This window comes from Epinephelus fuscoguttatus, linkage group LG17, assembly GCF_011397635.1.
Source record: "Epinephelus fuscoguttatus linkage group LG17, E.fuscoguttatus.final_Chr_v1".
In the NCBI taxonomy this organism is placed as follows: Eukaryota; Metazoa; Chordata; class Actinopteri; order Perciformes; family Serranidae; genus Epinephelus; species Epinephelus fuscoguttatus.
In genome coordinates, this window is record NC_064768.1 from 33,805,759 (window position 1) to 33,824,446 (window position 18,688).

Below are 18,688 nucleotides of genomic sequence, written 5' to 3' on the forward strand. Positions count from 1 at the left end.
CAATGCAATGATTTCTGAGGCAAAGTACTGTTTAAAAACTACATAACCATGATACTAACTAACTGACTATTTAATGTCCAGAGTGTAGGATTATTTAGTTTAGTTTAGTTTTGTACATAGAGCCTACAATAAACAATATTTTTTTGCATAGCGCTTGTCTAAACAAGGTTACAAAGTGCTGCACAAAGAGCATGAAATAAAGACGACACTAATATTACAATATCTTAAAAAAAAGTTAAGCGCTGAGAAAGTTGCAAATCAAAAGTACAAATCAGGCATTAAAAGGGAAATCTTTCCTATAAAAATATTTAAGGCAATGATTTAAAAATGGGTAATGTGCTAGCCAGCCTAATCTACTCAGGCAGAGAATTCCAGAGTCTCGGGCCTTGATGACAAAATCCTGGTCACCTTTAGTGACTAGTGAGGGTAGGCTTGAGGATCTCAGGTCAAGACTTGGAGCATTGGACGTCAGAAACTCAGCTACATAACTGGGGCTAAACCATGTTGAGCTTTAAGATATTAAAATAATCTTGCAATCAGTTCTGAAGTTAAGTGGCAGCCAGTGGAGCAAGGATAGAATTGGGGTGATATGTGACCTTCGATTTGTCCCAGTTAAAATTGGAGCTGCAGCATTCTGTACTAGTTGAAGCCGAGCTACTGAAGATTTACTGATAACAGTATTTGAGGCGCGAGAATACAAAAGCATTAATAAGCTTTTCTAGGTCAGTGTGTATAGAAAAGACAGAAAAAAAATATTAAAAAGTTTAAACATATTACAGGAGAGGTTAGAAGCCAAAAATGGCTTATGGAGATACCTCCCCTATTAAATAACAATAATTCCATCCATCCATCCTCTCCCCAGCAACACTTTCCAGCTCCTCCTGGGGGACCCCAAGGTGTTCCCAGGCCAGATGAAATATGTAATCCTTCCAGCGTGTTCCACATCTGACGCGGGGCCTCCTACCAGTGGGACGTGCCTGAAACACCTCCAGCAGGAAGCACCCAGGAGACATCCTGTTCAGATGCCCGAACCACCTCAACTGACCCCTTTTGACGCGAAGGAACAGCGGCTCTACTCCGAGCTCCCTCTGGATGTCCAGTCTCTACCCAGAGCTCACGACCATAGGTGAGGGCTGGGACATAGATGGACCAGTAAATTGAAAGCTTTGCCTTCCAACTCAGCTCCCTCTTCACTATGACTGCAGAAGCTGCACCAAACCATCGATCCATCTCACGCTCCATTCTTCCCTCATTCGTGAACAAGACCCCGAAATACTTGAACTCCCTTGCTTGAGGCAGTAAGTCTCCCCCAATCCAGAGGGGGCAACCCACAAGTTTCCTGCAGAGAACCACGACCTCAGATTTGGAGGTGCTGACTCTCATCCCAACTGCTTCACACTTGGCTGCAAACCGCCCCAAGTCATGCTGGAGGTCATAACAATAATTCTAAATTTAATTTTGTATTTACATGCTGAAATGTGTTACAAATTAATCACTGACATGCATTTTCACTAAAACCACTACATGTAAACGCTATGAGGCTCCTGTTTGTTAAATGAATAAATTGTTAAATTGCCAGTATGTCTTGTTTCTTCAGACTTCAATCGTCCAATCCATCAAACAACACCAAACAAGAGTCACCAGCAACAACAACAACAAAAAAGCTGTTTGGCATCAGCAGAGCAGATTTGGCAAATTTTTCATGGGTGCAACCCACATACTCAGCTCTGCTGCTCATCCCACAAATCCATGTTCTGTACAAATGTGGCACCATTAAAAGGGAAATACACAGACTTTCCAACAGTATAAGATTCATTGCCAAGAAGCATTGTTACAACAAAGAAATAATCTACCAAACACAAATTCCCTTACTTTTTGTGCTTAGTTTAGTAATGTGTAATAATGACATTTTGAGAGTAACTTGTCCAACGCTGCAAACGGTCATATTGTGGATGAAGGATGCCCTTAGAGATGCTTTCATTTGATGTTGCTCCTCAGTGTATGAAGCTCGGAGACTTGTCATATAAGACCTGAACATTAGTTTGACGTGTTTTCCCAGATGCACTGGGAGGGATGGGTCCGACTTGCAACGGATCTGAGCTCCGCAGCTTTTCCTTGCTTGATTAACATTAGTCAAGTCACCCAAAATGGCCGCCAACTTACCGGATGTAGTAGGTCTACGCTTTGGCAATTTTTGACATTTATGGGGAAAAATTAAACAAGGAAAGCGCGTGGAATATTTCCATAACTTTTGTGGATATGTATTTTCTTATGACTGCCTTTACCATAATCATAGGCTGCCTAAAAATGAATGCTTTCATACAATATATATTTTGAAAGGACTTTAACCGGAAATGCACCTTTCCTTTGTGTTAACGTTGACAACCGTTTGACCGGACGACTCGGTGTATGACAGCGTAGCTAACTAACACTAGTCACGAAGGTGTGGGGACTCTTGTTATTAGATTAATATTCATTCAGTAACTAAGTTTTATCGCTCTTTTTAATTTACGCATATAGCAGCTTTGGAGATAATCTTAAAGGTATGCTAACATGTGGAAGACGAGCGAGCTAACAAGCTAGCAGCGGTAACGGTATTTTGGGTTTACTGATGTTAAACAGTCTGCAGCTGGCTCAGTTGGCTCGTGTGAATGGCTCAGCTAACAAGCTAACGATGAGCAGTGGGTCAAAGCCGAAGACTTTCTGGAAATAGACTTAAAGAGGAATAAGCGAAGAAGCATGGGGAGTTACAGGGATGTGATTTCAAGCACGGGCTGTTATTTACAACAGGACATCCACGGTGTAGGATTAGCTTGTTGTCTCCGTGGATTGACGACATTTGCATCCTCCAGCCGCCTCAAACACGGGCGTCGGTGATGCTGTCCACCGCTGGCCAAATGGGACAGAGCACCCAAACTTCATCATAAACCATGAAAAGCTGCGAGTATCAACAAATCGACCCCCGGGCACTTCCGACGCCCACACCGACCCCTCCGCCTCACCAGGGACACGACGGTGACAGGAGAGAGGAGCCGAAGAGACCCAAGAGGAAGTGGGAAGTTTTCCCCGGGAAGAATCGCTTCTACTGCGATGGACGGATCATAGCGGCCCGACAGACTGGGGTCCTACCCCTAACCCTGGGCCTTATTCTCATCACAAGTGGATTATTCTTTATATTTGAGTGAGTTCATGTTTCATATCAGGTCCACGATCTATGACGTCTAAAGGACAAACATCAGTGCATCTCAGATTCCCCAACAACACAGAAATATGAGATAAACTAGCTCTATAAATAGTCACTTAATTGAATTAACTCCTGTCTGGTGTGATAGATATACGCCGAACAGTGGAGCAGGCTCTTATGATTCATAAAATGTCATTACTCTTCCTTTAAACTAGCAATTTAAGTACTTACAGGCAATTCAAATTAAAAATGGCAGATTTCTTAATGCAGTCTGGTAAGGGTTTCCATTTACTTTGGCCTTACAGTGTGTGAATATCATATGTATATTTTCTTTTTTCTTTGCAGCTGTTCATGAGACATGATAGTGCTCATATGCAGTTGACCCTCTTTCTCACATTACAGTGAGAAGTGTGCTCCATCTCTGTGGATTTCAGACGGTGATTAAAGCCACCGAATGTTAATTACAACTAGGTCCCCCGCTGGGTGAAAAAGTAGGCCCAGCATATGAGACAGGGCTTTGTCTCTATCTTTTCGCAGCCTCTGATCTGGTCAGCATGTCTTAGTAATTTACTCTCTTTCTGTCACTGCCCCATTTCACAGCTGTCCCTTCCTGGTCCAACACCTGACCAGCTGCATACCTGTTATCGGAGGAGGCCTCTTTGTGTTTGTGCTCATCACCCTGCTCCAGACCAGCTTCACTGACCCTGGCATTCTGCCCAGAGCGACGCCAGATGAGGCAGCAGACACTGAAAAGCAGATTGGTAAGGGCCAACTCAGTCAGAACTATATGGTTGTATAAAGTGCTTTTGACTTTGATATCCAATATCATATGATTATTACAGTTTTTAGAGGTGTGCTATGCAGAATTTTCCTAAAAAAACAATGTATAGACTCATACAAGTCATTTATAACCCACGAGAAGTATGTGGCGGTGTATTAATCTACAGAGACCCTGCCTCCGGCCGGTATTTTCTTATTTTCCTCCTATTTCGCTATGTTCAGGACTTTCAGGGTGCAGCATGCAGGTGAAATCACGACTTTAATAAAAAAGGAAGCAACCAGGTGCCAGATGGTAAGCGGCACGCATCCAAAAGGAAGCAATGAAAATCTTGGATGCACCAATCTGGGGTTAGCTTTCACATTTGCTGGCAATACTGTTTCACTTGACAATTCCTGCATCGTATCACTATTTTCTCCCCGAGGGGTTATCCTGCCACTTTACGGGACTGAATTTAGACCACCATTGGCACTAGGACTCTCCATATGTCCCTCATACCTTCAAAAGGAAATGCTATCTCTAACCTCAAATAGCTTAAGCTCCACTCGTTTCTTTATGAGCTACTCTCTCTGCTCAGTGGCATTCGATTATGTCACACTTCACTCTCATTAGAGCTTACACATGGTTTAGCATCAGAGCACAATCCACGTCTCAAATTGAAGGCATTGTTCTGCTAGTGTCAGCTATTTAACTCTGAAACATAAGGCACATTGTAATGAACACTCATTCTGTTGCCAGATCGTTTTAATGATGACGAATCCTAAGAAGATTTCTTGAAAAGACTCAGTTGCCATGACTCGGTGTAATGAATGTCACATTGGCAGCCATTAGTGCAGTTTTTGTAGGATAATGTGTCCTGTTGACTTCTAAAGTTTGGCCTGGAGGATTTACTTTCTCTCAATCTGTCCATTTCTCCACCACAGTTCTGTCCATCAGTTATGTTCACTGACAGTTTTAAGTCTTGCCAACAGTATCTTTCCTGTTCATATGGCGTACCTCAGTATAATGACCTCCGTGTCTAAAGTTGGCTCATGTGCACCTAGTTAACTCCTACTCATGACCAAAGTTTAGGCTGTGATGATGTAAGATGTTCATATTACCCAACTGTGCTGCTGTGCTGCTGTTGTTCCAGCTATTTTTGAAACAGAAATTCTGACATTTATTTACCTATCAGCCTGTCTTTTAGGAAATGCTCAGTCCTCTCTTATTCTTCGGCTGATTGTAATCACTGATCAGTCTGCAGTATAAATTAGAGCTGTGTCCCAATTTCATTCTAATTTAAAGCAGGTTTTGAGTAGGTACGATGTTGACAATGGAGAAGTGAGAAAATAAAGCGCATAAATAAAACTAAAAATAGTTAAAAAAAAAAAAAAAAAAAGCTTTGAAAGTGCTGCTGAATCAGTTTGTTCCGCAATGTGGACACTACATAGTAGCTGCTTAATGTGCATGTGTCAATTCACCTGTCATTTCCTGTTTTAAACTTTAAAGGGACAGTTCACCCCAAAATCATATTTATATATTTTTCCTCTTACGTGTGAGTTGTTTAGTGTTGGAGATATCTGCTGTAGAGATGTCTGCCCTCTCTCAAATATAATGGAACTAGATGGCACTCAGCTTGTGGTGCTCAAAGTGCCAAAAATCGTGACCTGGTTACTCAAGATAATCCACAGACCTTGTTGTGAGCAGTTTCATGTAGGAATTTCTACCAAGCTACATCCGCCAACTGTATCATCGAACAGAAGGAAGCATTCATCTACTTACGGACTAGAGGCTCGTGCTCATGACACCGAAAGATGACAACATTAATGTGGTCCTCCCAGGCTGAGCTTTAACGTTAGCTAGCTCATTTGTGCTAAGTGAGCTAGCAGTAGATGCACTCTTCCTTCTGCGTCGTTATACAGTTGGCAGTGATAGTTTGGTAGAAAGAAAAAGGCAGACGTCTCTACGGCATCTCTCGGCAACCAAGAACAATCTAGATTCTGCACATAACTAGTATGTATGAAGACTTATTACACAGTATAACCCTTTTTACAGCAGATATTTTGGCATTTCATAGCAGGAGAAGTTATTCATATGTACCATAACAAAAGTCCAGACTCCATCTGAGATTGATTGATCAGTGAATCAGATTATTGTGCTGTTGTTTCTCTTTACTGTCCGCTCCTCTGCAGACAACACTGGAAACACCAGCTATCGGCCTCCACCACGCACCAAGGAAGTCCTCATCAACCAGCAGGTGGTGAAGCTGAAATACTGCTTCACCTGCAAGATGTTCCGGCCTCCGCGCACCTCTCACTGCAGCCTGTGTGACAACTGTGTGGGTGAGCTGTGGACGCACACTGACACGCTGACATTTACACACGATAAATAATGGATCGAGGCCTCATGGGGCCACAGTGAACACGGTCCCGTTACTCTCACCCAGGCTGGACTCACTAGAATGACATATCAGCGTACTTCCTAAACTTTAGTATTCCTAAAATTACATTTAAATCAAAATGCCAATAGTTGCACTCTCATTTATTTATGTATGTGTTTCTCTCTCAGAGCGATTCGACCATCACTGCCCTTGGGTGGGGAACTGTGTGGGAAAACGCAACTACCGTTTCTTCTACACCTTCATCGTGTCGCTCTCCTTTCTGACAGCATTCATCTTCGGCTGTGTGACCACACATCTGGCACTAAGTACGTGTTTTTGCTCTGGTTCACAGGTGTTTTATGGTTGAAAAACGGTCAGGATCTTACTGATAATAACTGCCAACACACCTGGCTCAAACAGCACCTGTCAGTAAACTGTAAGTGTTTGTTTTGTCTCGCTTTATCTCGCCAGACGGGCGGGGTTTACCACATTAGAGCAGGTTACTACAACAGGAACTTCTTCTCTTTAAAGGCCTTGTGTCAGTGTTGTTTTTTACCTCTCTTTCAGGGGCTCAGGGTGGCAAAGGCCTGGTGTTTGCTCTACAAGAGAGTCCAGGCAGATATCCTTTAAATCACAAATGTGTTCAAGATTTCTGTCTGTGAGAATGCTTTGTTTCTCTCTCTACAAATATACTGACGCTCTCCTTGACTCAACCTTTCACTGCAGTGGAGCTGGTGATATGTTTCTTCTCAGTCTGGTCCATCTTGGGCCTCTCAGGCTTCCATACATACCTGGTTGCTTCCAACCTGACCACCAATGAAGATGTGAGTGCTGGAAGTTGTTACACTACAATTGCAGAGTTGTGACAGTGATTTGCTTGGTGTCTTGTGGGACAGAATTAAGACAATTTGTAATATTTGTTTCATGAAATGCACATGACTACTGTGTCAAGTAATAATGGATAAGCCTTTCTTTGCAAGTATAAGAAGTTGCAGAACGTAGTTGCCTATTTCAGCTCGTCTCATCGCGAATCCTTGGTCTGAACTCAGATCATCTTGCAGAAATTCTCAATCAAAAATCGAAACAAATGTATATCTTGTCTGTATCAGATCAAAGGCTCCTGGTCGGGGAAGAGTGGAGAAGGAGTCACCAACCCATACAGTCATAGAAACATCTTTATCAACTGTTGTTCTGTGCTCTGTGGACCATTGCCACCCAGGTTAGTCTTAAATCTCACATACTTACCCAAAACCAGGTTCTCAAATTGTGAAAAATGCCTTTTTTCCATCAGCTTTCATCATTAAGGACACATGAAACAGAAGAGGAACATGCACGCCTGACGACTCAAATCTTCCTTGTTTCCGTCTTTTTCAGCTTGATTGACAGACGAGGTTTTCTGCCCGCAGACGAATCTGCCCAGACAGCCGGTGCGGACATCGAGCTGCCCACTGTGGCCACTAAAAGCGAGATAAACGTGGTAGGAGGACCTTCCAAGCTGGCTTATGGCTTGCAGGAATCCCACTCTCCTGTGCCTGCCCTCCCCTACTCCCACCAAAACTCTTCCTCTGCCTGACAGAAGCCTTGTTGCCTGCTGTAGCTCCAACCCAGCATCTGTCTGCTGCCTGTTGTTGACTGTTATGTATGGGTTAATTTCTACTTATACTGTATTTACACAACAGTCAGAGGAAGGGTTGGGTATGAGATTTTTATTGTAACTGTCTGAGAAAATAACCCAGTATACAGTTTTTACACAGTGATTATCAGTTACGATGAACCTCAAAGGAATGAAAACAGAGGGCTTTTTGTTATTTTTGTTGACGTAGAAGATTTATGGTGCACGCTGGCATCATTTGAATTAGTTCTTTGTTCCGTCCTTTCAGAGAGTGAGATGAGAAGATCAATATCAATCTCATGTCTCTCTGTTAAAGCTAGCCTGTTAACTTTTGCTCAGCAGCAGCCATAGGGCCTGCAGGGTTCACACTAGACTCAGAAGTGCCTCGGAGCACGGCGATTTGTGTTTTGGCGTCCCTGTTTACCAATTAGGCTGTTCACCCTGGCCACAGTGTTGAGCTCTGGGACCTGCTTGCAATCTGCAGCAATAGTTATGACACTTGGTGTTCTTTTAATGCGAGCACGAGCAAATCTGCAAAGAAAACACTGACAATCTTTTATGAACAATATCAAGGATGTAATAAATTGGAGAATATGTCTCCCATGCTTACTTATTCCACACATTTGTAAATTGTGTCTTATCAGAGAGCGAGAAAGACGAGCAGACACACACACATTCACACACATGAGCAGACAGACCTCTATGTGTGATTAGAAAAAAGCAGAGCAGCAGAATAGTTTCTGACCAGCGCAGAGACGTGCGTCTGGTGTGAACAGTTAGGGTGACTGCTCGTGTGACATATCAGGGTGCTTCCACATCCAGTGAGAGCATGGCGTTAATATGCTGTAATAGTAAAGCAGTGTAACAGTCGCTTAAATTGAGAAGGCAGAAAGTCAGCAGACTGACTCAGTAATGTTAATTCTGCAGCAGTATCCCTTAAGATCTGCTAACATTAGCCTCCACAGGCTCCTGGTCTTACTCGACAAAGTAAGGCTATAGCAGCAAAACCTCTGAGTGTGCTGAATTGAGCTTGAGTGCATTTTATTGCCTGTGATTTCATTTTCCTTTTGGACAGAGCCAGGATAGCTCCCCATTGCAAGTCTTTATGCTAGGCTAAGCTAACCGGCTGCTGGCTACAGCTTTATTAAGGTGCAGAAATGAGAGCGGTATCTATTCTTTCATCTCACACGGGGGCAAAAAAAGCACATAAGCTTGTTTTAAACAAAGCTATACTATTAGCATTGTGTGGTTGCCTGTTGGCTTTGTTAGTCTGATGAGTTTAGACACCTGCTGTGGGCGGTTCATGCACTTGTGCACAGTTCAGTTATGTTTATGTCATGGAAATGAACAAGTCAAGCTTATGGAATTCTTTGTTCCTTTAAAATAAGCAACAGGGATACCGTTTACTATATGTTTGTTATTTTTATCACGTATGTCACATGCAGTATGTTGACTCAGGGTGGTTTATGAGGGACGAGGAGAGCAGGAGCTGTTTCCAGAGCGTCCTTCTTTCTTGTTCTCTCTGGCGGCGTGCAGTATAAAAGAAGCCTGGAAAGTTGTACAGCAACTTTTGTTTACAAGACTGTGGTTCAGATAGAGTTGCAGTCTGAACCACAGTACTCTCATATCGAGCGGTAGAGCAGCTGCTGTTTGGCATTTTGGAAGACAAACAGCTTTTTTATGTTTACACCAAAATAACAGGACAGCCATAAAACGAAATGTTATGACTATAACTTCTGTTCGCTGAAGGAGAGGAACAAGGTACAACACATGTACTATGAATAGCGGTATCTTTAGGTAGGTCAGGAGGGGCGTGATATCTTATAGTATCTGTGTTGTACCGAGTGAATCGACTCAAAGTGAACCTTTTCTTTATTTGTGTATGGAGCAAACTGAGAGCCAGTTGAAGCCGTAGTGTGTCTAGTCTGAAATGCATTTTGTTGTCGGGTTTGATGAGTGTTTAAAAATAGTCTTTTGAATTCAGTTGATACACCGGCGAAGCTGTGAGGAAGCTTTTTCTGCGCCAACACTTTGTTGTTTTTTATTCTGTGTTGGTTCACTTTCTCCCATCTCATATTTACAGTCTTATTTGTTTGCATATAAAAGGTCAAAGTGCCAAATTGTGACACATCAAGCCGATCAGCATTGTTTCCCTCCATGTCTTTATGTCTTGATTTATTCATCCTGATTTTTTACATCTATTTTTAAATGTAAATATAATAAAACATGCATTTTTGTTCATGCAATTCATCATCTGTGTGTTCTCATTTTTCATTGTATTGTTTGTCCACCCTCCCAATTTCCATACTGGAGTATAAGAGTATTTTCCAAGGGAAGGAAAGCTCACAGCAAACAGTCCCAGCGTCAGTATGCTCCCCGTGTGTCTCTTCATCCAGTCCTAACCTGGTGTTCTGTGTGGTCTGTCTCTGTGCCTGTGTCCCGCCACCAACACAAGGAGGAGAAATGTCTGGACTTTGCTCTGGTCTGCACTGGCTGATTAGCCACAGTTAGTGCAGGAAAAAGTGAAGCTTGAGCTTGGTAAGCCTGTTTAGAGAAGGGAAAACAAGCGCAGAATCTCCACGCCCACTGCTGTCTGCATGTGCTCTTCGGCTGGCTGCTGAACTCCTGCATGGCTTTAGTAATACGATGCCATGACGAATGCAATTCAGAGTGCATAATTTAACACAAGACGGTGTACTGTATGTAAAATGTATTCACAATGCACAGGTACGACTTAAGCCACTGTAGTGTCAGCAGTATCTATTTTGACCTTTTTCATGCCACAGATCTGCCAGGAAATAAAAATCCTCAAAGGTGCGCTGCACTTTTTTTCAGTTGGACATGAAAAGGATATTTTAACTAGGAGGACGTTCCCGACTAATATTTTATTGAAGGGACAGTTATATATATATCGTCTTACTTGCAGTGCCATTTATTAGTCTAGATTATTTTGCTTTGATTTGCAGAGTGTTGGAGATATCCGCTGTAGAGATGTCTGCCTTCTCTAAAATATAATGGAACTCAATGGCGTTCAGCTCAAAGTGCCAAAAACATTTAAAAACTAAACAGCAATGTGTCTTTGCAGAAATCATGACCTGGTTACTCAAGATGATCCACAGATCATGTTGTGAGTAGTTTCATCTAGGAACTATTTTCTTTCCACCAAACTACACTCGCCAACTGTAGGTGACAGAAGCTAGTGATGGGCAAAGCTGTTCTTTAGATGTCACTGAATCACTAGAATCAGTTCATTAAAAAGATTCGTTCACTGCTTGGCGGGAGGAGCCCTGACTGTGTACTGCGTAGTCCGACTCAGTCTCTCTCCGTTGCTGCTGTTGCTGCGTCTGCCCTGCACTGGTGAGTCTCATTACTGGCCAGCCTAATGTTTTAAGTTTGTTTATCTGGAGACTAAGTCTGTTAAAACAACGGGGAGGTGTGTGATTGTGTTCATGTGGCTTGACTACTGGCTACATTAGCCGTTAGCTTGGAGAAAATGGTCCCTATGAAAGTGTATTGCTGAGAAGAAATGATTTGAATCACTCAGGGATCGGGGTTACGTCGTTCACTGAGTGATTCGTTCACTGAGTGATTCGTTCACCGAGTGATTCGTCACACGGTAGGCAGTCCCTCCCTGCACCCTGGCTGCCTCGTGACTCGCGAGTAATTCATCGTTCGCACGGACCGAATCGGCAGTTCCACTCCCGGCCTGCACGCTCGCTGCTAAACTCAACTGAACAGAGGATTGAACGAATCAGTTTCGGAAGTGATTCAGTTCAGTATGTTCACTCAACAGATTCTTGTGAACGATTCGTTTGTGAACGACACAACACTAACAGAAGCGCGCATGTACTGCTAGCTCACCTAACACCACTGAGCTTTTGAGGGCCATGTAGTCGACTCACAGTCTAGACTGATAAATGGACTACAGATAATGTTGTGTTCACACCAAACACAATGGGAATTTTCGTGTTGCATTTGTGTTGAATATTTTGTGTTGACTCACTTCATAGGTGTGAATAGCTTGCATTGTACAGGCGTTAAATTGCTGAACCGATTAATGAACTTCTGCCGGTATGTCCTCAGCATCATGAGTCACTGGCGCGAATCAATCGCTAAAGTTCAGATTTTTCAAACTTCTGTGAATAAGTGTATGATGTGAAATCACGCCACTTGGTTCATTTGTGCCGCTTCACGTCGTGCCCATTTGCTAATTCGTCTACGTCGATTACATGTAATGCAAATTGTTTTATTTGCGCCCGGTGTGAACGCAACATAAGATTAAAATGTGCATTTTTTATTTTGTGATGAACTGTTTCTCTAAGATGATGAACTGAACTGTGAGGAATAAACCATTTCATTTTAAGCAGCACTATATAAGGTAATATGGGGAAGCATAAATTAGAAAGTGCTGATGAAATGTGTCCTTATCTTTGGGGACATGCTGACAGCCCGGCTGGACTGACCTGGAATCAAAGCTTCTTTGTGTTCTAAAGTGAGGTGTTACAGAGCTTTTTACACGGGGCATAGTGAACCTTGATTAACAGTTAATGTTTTAAATTTGAATAAGAAATGCCCCCAAGGCTTTTTGCTCTCGAAGTTCATCCATTATTCACACTCTGAGTCTATTGTGGCTTCAAGGCTGAGGACATTTTAAACGTAGGTGTTTAAAGTGGCAGTAATCATGATTTTTATGTTAACAATGAAACAAAAAACGTTGCGAGGCTCATAGTGACAAACCTGTAGAGAATTATCACCAACTCTGCAGTTTCCCTCGGCCCTATGCAGCATTTTAACCTCTTTTAGTTCACTGTTTTGGATTTATGGACCACATCCTTGCTGCCATCACATCAACTCACAGCAGGCAGTTGTCTTCTGTCAAAAAGCTCTAATAAACCCGCTGTGTACACTATCTACCCAGAGCCGACCGGCACTAAAACAAAGTTAGTGACTAGTTAGCGAACATAGTGGAGCATTAAGCAATGACAGGCCAAAACAAAGCTAGAAAGAGACAAGACTACAACTCTCTGCTCTTTTTTTTAACTGATTGCAATGACTCGTTTTTCAGATGTTCTTTGAGTCAAACACCTAGCAAATATGATTCCCTTGGTCTAATGTCCATCCCCATGCAGATCTCTGGCATGAAACATTTGCAATCTCCTGCTTCCGACCCCTCATGTGGCCTGCTTGCACTCCTAGCTTGTCTGTGATTCATCTTGCACAGCTGTTGCTGCGTTCACTCAAGTGTTATAACACCCTGCTGTTCACCCTGCTAACTTCACCGGCTCATCTCATCACGTCTCGTCTCTCTTCTCTTTCTCGTGCCTCCCCAGTGCACACAAGGAACTAAAGGTCTGCTGGAGTCGGCCACCCTCCCTCCAATCCTGTCCACCTCGTGTCCTCAGGGGAAACCCCAGACAGCTCATACCTGCCCAGACAGCAGCCCCGTGGTGAACCCTGACCCCTCACCAGAGCTCTCCTCAAGCTGCGGGGCGCGCCACACGACTAGGTCCCAAGGCGATACCTCTCCACCGCGTCACACCAAGACTCGATCAAAGAAAAGCAAACAAGTGGCTTTGCATATTACCAACCCTTCCTTTGATGTCCCTCTTTCCCCTACCTCTCCAGACGCTGGCCCCAGCTCCAAAGCCAGGGGCCACAAAAGTGCCAGCTTCACCCCTTTGCGCTGACTGAAATGACAGCTTTCTCAAGTGAAAACACACATTGTTTGAAGCTTGCATGCTGTAACACAGTCAGATACAAGTGGTTTGAATTCAAAATCTTTATTATTTGTCGGTTGTCTGGAAGCTCGGGGTGTGTGTGAGGACGACAATCACAAAGATGTATTTGTTCAGTTTGTGGTGGAAATAGGAACACTAGAGATTGGGTGCATCCTCACTGTAAAGGACGCAGACTTTGTTGTAGAATGAAAAGCACATGAAGAGACGTTATTTGTCAGATAGAGGACCTGATGTGCTGACAGCGTCGTATGCCTTTCTGATGATTCTCATGTACAAACATGATTTTACCAGCATGTCAGATCCATCAGATATTGTGAAATAGTGGCTTTGATGTATCCGGTGGACGAAGTCTGGGAGCTTGAACAGCTTCGTATGGTCTTAAAGGGAAAGTCCATCCCAAACATAGAATTCACATATGTTATTTCTATAACATCATGCAGCTCTGGTTCTAGTGTGAATTTGAGCCAATTTCCCCTTAAGCTGAACAGCAGAGAGACAGTTTGTACTGGTGATGTCATCTTGAGACATGCTGGCGGTCACAGGACTCTGACAGCAGTCGTGGAGTGTTTTTTAGACTATGAGGACATTTTGCCATTCATAGCTAAAAGCTCTGCGTTCAAATGAAGCTGCTTTGGATGTACAGATGGGTGACAAATTAAAGCTCATACGGCTGGGCCTCTTTAGCAGGTTAATCTGGCGCCTGGTGGGGAGCACTGTCTAACAAGCTCCAGTAAGAGATCCAGTAACTGTGAGGGCCACAATGCCCTCCAAAGCAAAAATGTAATTATTATGTAATTATTAGGCTATTAGGTAGAATCTGAGCTGAGGCCGGAGTCCTACTTTTTGACATCCACCTTAACATATAAAACATTTTTATGTCATAAAACTGTCCACAAACATTTCTGTTGACTCCTTTTGCTACACTCTAAACAGACGACGACAAGGAAGAGAGCTGTATCAAGTGAAAGCCAGCGTATGAGATAGCAACAGCTAGCCTTAGCTAAAGCTACCTTTACTTATTGATTTTTACTTTTACTTGTAAACAAAAAATACAAATTTCGATGAACAAAAACAAACAGTTAAACTATAAACTATAATTAACTAGCCTAAAGGTCCAGTGTGTAGGATTTAAGGGGATATATCGGCAGTGGTGTGCCCAAGGGGGTTCAAGGGGAACCACCCCCGGGCAAAAATAATTGGAGGCTGATATTACTATCTTGTGAAACTAGACAACCTAAGGCATCCATTGCTACCAACCATGTTGGCATAGCTTGTTGGAAAAGGGGCTAACTAATGCTCCAAATTTAAGCTAAAGTTTGGCAAGGGAACAACTGGCACGACCATTTTCAAAGGGGTCCCTTGAACTCTCACCTCAAGATATCTGAATGAAAATGGGTTCTATGGGACTGTAAGTTCTATAGGCTTGTTCCCAGTAAATGTTTTCTTCCTTACAATCAATGTACTCCTTCAAATTAAAGCTGTATATTAGTCTTTTTCACGAAAAGGACAATCAGTGTTTTAGAATGCCAATGACTTATCTGACATGTATTGATACATAAAGCATTAAAAACAGGATTGTTGTGAAACTCAAAATAGTAAAGTACAAAACTGTACTGGTGATAGTTTATGCACATCCGACAATTAGTAATATAAACAATAAAATAAACAAAATCAATTATATTGTTTCCCATTATTGTTTGTTTAATATGGTTTAAACCTTACAATATATTTTAACAGCGAAAACCTGATGTTCCCTCACAGTATTTGATGTTGGTGTGCCGCCCTAAAATTTTCTGTTTCTCCAACTCAACAGCATTGCTGTCTTCTCATTATATTAGAATGAGCTGTTTATATCTACATCCCGAGAGGGTCCTACTTCTCCAGAGTCTGCCATGTTGTTTCTACAGTAGCCCACAACGGACAAATCAAACACTGTCTCTAAATAGGGCCATTCACATTTTCCTGTCAACCGCCATAGCTCTCCTAGACACTTGACACATGAGATACGCCTCAGTATCATAATATCAGTAAGCTTTTGACTCTCAACCACTTTTGTGTGACTCTTAAGGCCTTTGCTTTCATCTGGCTCACTTCTATAGTGAATTACAAAGTGAAAATAAACTATTTCCCATTTTTCTGGGGACCCACTACAACTCCCTGAGGGACCTCTTGGGGTCCCTGGACTCCTGTTTGAGAACCACTGCTCTAGTGGAATTCATGTGATTTGGAGTTGTCAAGACACGGATAAACCTCGTATTTAAATGTGTCTGATTACAGATTAATGTTTATATCGTTCAAATGTAGGCCTACGTATTAATAGAAGACAGACAGACAGACATCGTGCAAAATAGAGACACATTTAATCCGTATGAAATACTTCTACATACTTCTGTAGTGACTGCTGTCTGCCTTTGTCGGTCAGTGTAGCCTCTGCATTCAAGTTTTCCTTTGTCCAGTATCGGTAATATGTCAAACAAATGTATATGAGTCCATCGAGCCAACCCCAAAAATGCTCATGTGATGTCACAGCTTCCTTTGTTTAAAGTCTTTACCATCCAGTATTTTGAAACTGCACATGTGAGTTCTCTTTTGATGGATTTTCCCTTTAACTTTGCACAAACAGCACAGTGTGTATCAGTTGTATCGGTGTGTACTGTTGTTCAGATTTTCGTGCTGTATAAATGGCAGTGAATGCAACTGCATGATTTTGACTAAAGACCTATTTTTTTGTTTATCCACATCCATTCAAACATCACTTTATACATCTGAGAGATCCTGTACCACTTCTTGTAGGACAGCTGTGATATGGACTCCTGAACATACTGTAGTTGTGTTCCTGAGCTAAAGCAGCACTGTTCATCACTTGTGCTGCACTGCCTCCTGCTTGTGCTGTCATTAATATCACACAGCGATTTAAAGCTTCCACTTTCTGCTCACTAACTTTGTACCTGCAGCAGCAATACCTGTGCTCTCCTCCTTCAAATAGTTTTACTTTGTGCGCTTTGACAAATCTAGGAAGATCTACATGAACACTGAGTGTGTTGATTTGTTCTCAGGTGGAAATCTGTAGGGGTTAGGTGTCCAATATGCAAGTTCCATGTGACATATATCATGTTTATCCACATTGTAACCTGATGGCAATAGCTGCACCAAAATGCAACAATCCAAACAATTCATGCACTAAACGTAGGCATGCACGCACACACGCACACACACACACACACACACACACACACACACACACACACACACACTGTTTGTAGCCCACCTAAAGCGTGTTAACACTGAGTAGAGCATCATCACTTCCTGTGCAGTATTCGCCGTGTCAAAAGTCATCCCAACACCTTCTGGATGTCGATTAGAGTGACTGCAAGTTACGCACTTCTGAGGAGGAAAACATTGTATTTGTACAAACTGTGAGGTTATTTCAGACGATGGAAAAGGAAAATAAAGTTCAGTGAAATAAAGAGGCTCAGTTTGTTTTTATGCCACTGAGGTGCTGCAGTCGACCACTAGATGACAGTGATGGCCTACAGTATAAACACGGAGCTGCAGTCAGATAATCCAGTGTTGTAAATACTGTGTACAAATTGAGTTGCAGCCATTTTTAGCACTTTCCCCCTCCAGCTCAGCCTCATGTACTTTGCTTCTCCTTGTCTCCTCTCCTTTTTAATGACTTTAATAAGTAAGTTAATATGTTAAACAACAGGATTCAGTTATAATGTAGAGCAGTTTCTTGTTATTGTAAAAGCACCTGAAAAATAAAGAGTTTGAAATCACTTCTCCCCTTCAGAACAGTGGAAAAAATAAGAACATTATTGAGAAAAAAAAACACCTAACTAATCTTCTTCATGAGAACTGTGTGTGTTGTTTTATGTCTATAATAATAAAAACAAGAAATACAATGATAATAAACAATAAAAAACAACTTTTATGAAAATAACTTTTTGTCATATTTGCTAAAGCTGTCACTATATGCTTTCAGCACACCGAAAACAACCAATCAGAGCTGAGGAGTCTCTAATGCGGCTATCTAATCATCTCGATCACAGCTCATGAATCAAGATTCTGTTACTGCATTGCCTTTTTCTCACCTTAGATGTCTTAAGAAACATATGTTCATGTACTGTTTAGCTGTAAAATGAGAACATTTGCAACCTGGCCGCCATGTTGGAAATAGTCCACCAAAGTACAAAGCACCATCCACCAGTCGAGCCAAATTTCCCATGTAACACAGTAACAGAATCTTGATTCATATTTGACAGTCTGACCATAGTTCATGAGCAGTGATTGACAGCTGCGTTAGAATTTCCTCGGCTCTGATTGGTAGTTTTCGTTCACATGTGGTAAGGCTATAGAAGCGCAACAGGGCAACAGAGAGTGTAGAGGAGTATGACTGTTTTCACACATTATCTGTCTCATTTAGTGCAGTGGGAATAAAGTGACAGTTTCAGCAAATATGACAAACCCACTACAGCCTTAATGCAAAATTATAAATAATAAAATGCAATCCATTGTTGAGGCTGTCATCAGATTCTCAGTCTGATTCTAACGCTGCAAAATCCTCCAGACCCTTTGCTAAGCCCCGTCCCTTTGTGTTGGAGCCCACACTGTAACTAACTGCACTCCCTGAAGAAATGTTATCATATTTTTGGACAAATGAAAGAGTGACTCCAGAGAGAAGCAGACAGAGGGGTCTACAGTCTGTGTTTCCACATCACTGCTGATCGCCACACAAGACAATGAATATAAAGGGAAACTTCATTGATACTGAACCAGCCGTGTGGCATCGCAGTGTGTGCAGTGTGTTCTGAGTGGATTGTTGACTTTTCTTTAAGGCTCACCTCTTCGTGATCTGTATCATTAGCCACATTTATTGACCTCCCCTCAAGACCTGCTTGCAGGAGCACTGCTTCATCCTTTTTTGTTGTCTGTGGCCTCCAGACTACAGTGGTGGGAGACATCATTATTAGTGAAAATCTAAATATCAAAAGACTGATTTGATTTTTTTAAAAAT

The 18,688-nt window shown here is 42.2% G+C and overlaps 1 protein-coding gene across 2 annotated transcripts; it reads left to right on the forward strand.

Moving 5' to 3' along the window:
- Window positions 1–2,370: 2,370 nt before the first annotated feature.
- On the forward strand, window positions 2,371–17,347 carry zdhhc18b (zinc finger DHHC-type palmitoyltransferase 18b). 2 transcript variants are annotated; one of them, XM_049602856.1, is made up of 10 exons: window positions 2,371–3,181; window positions 3,785–3,945; window positions 6,134–6,283; window positions 6,510–6,647; window positions 6,889–6,940; window positions 7,043–7,145; window positions 7,431–7,540; window positions 7,696–7,798; window positions 10,389–10,471; window positions 13,264–13,392. In XM_049602856.1, exons 1-9 carry the CDS (start codon window positions 2,931–2,933, stop codon window positions 10,428–10,430), a joined length of 1,110 nt encoding a protein of 369 aa, XP_049458813.1. In that variant the 5' UTR covers window positions 2,371–2,930; the 3' UTR covers window positions 10,431–10,471; window positions 13,264–13,392. The 2 variants fall into 2 exon arrangements, with proteins under 2 accessions (XP_049458813.1, XP_049458812.1); XM_049602855.1 differs by lacking the exon at window positions 10,389–10,471 and having other exon boundaries at window positions 13,264–17,347.
- The last annotated feature ends 1,341 nt before the right edge of the window (window positions 17,348–18,688 follow it).

Bases quoted from the DNA above. Each gene is read 5' to 3' on its own strand.
- zdhhc18b (XM_049602855.1), top strand. From the start codon at position 2,931: ATGAAAAGCTGCGAGTATCAACAAATCGACCCCCGGGCACTTCCGACG. The intron at 7,541-7,695 runs GTTAGTCTTAAA...CGTCTTTTTCAG, and splicing joins TGTGGACCATTGCCACCCAG to CTTGATTGACAGACGAGGTT. The intron at 7,799-13,263 runs GTAGGAGGACCT...GTGCCTCCCCAG, and splicing joins CTAAAAGCGAGATAAACGTG to TGCACACAAGGAACTAAAGG.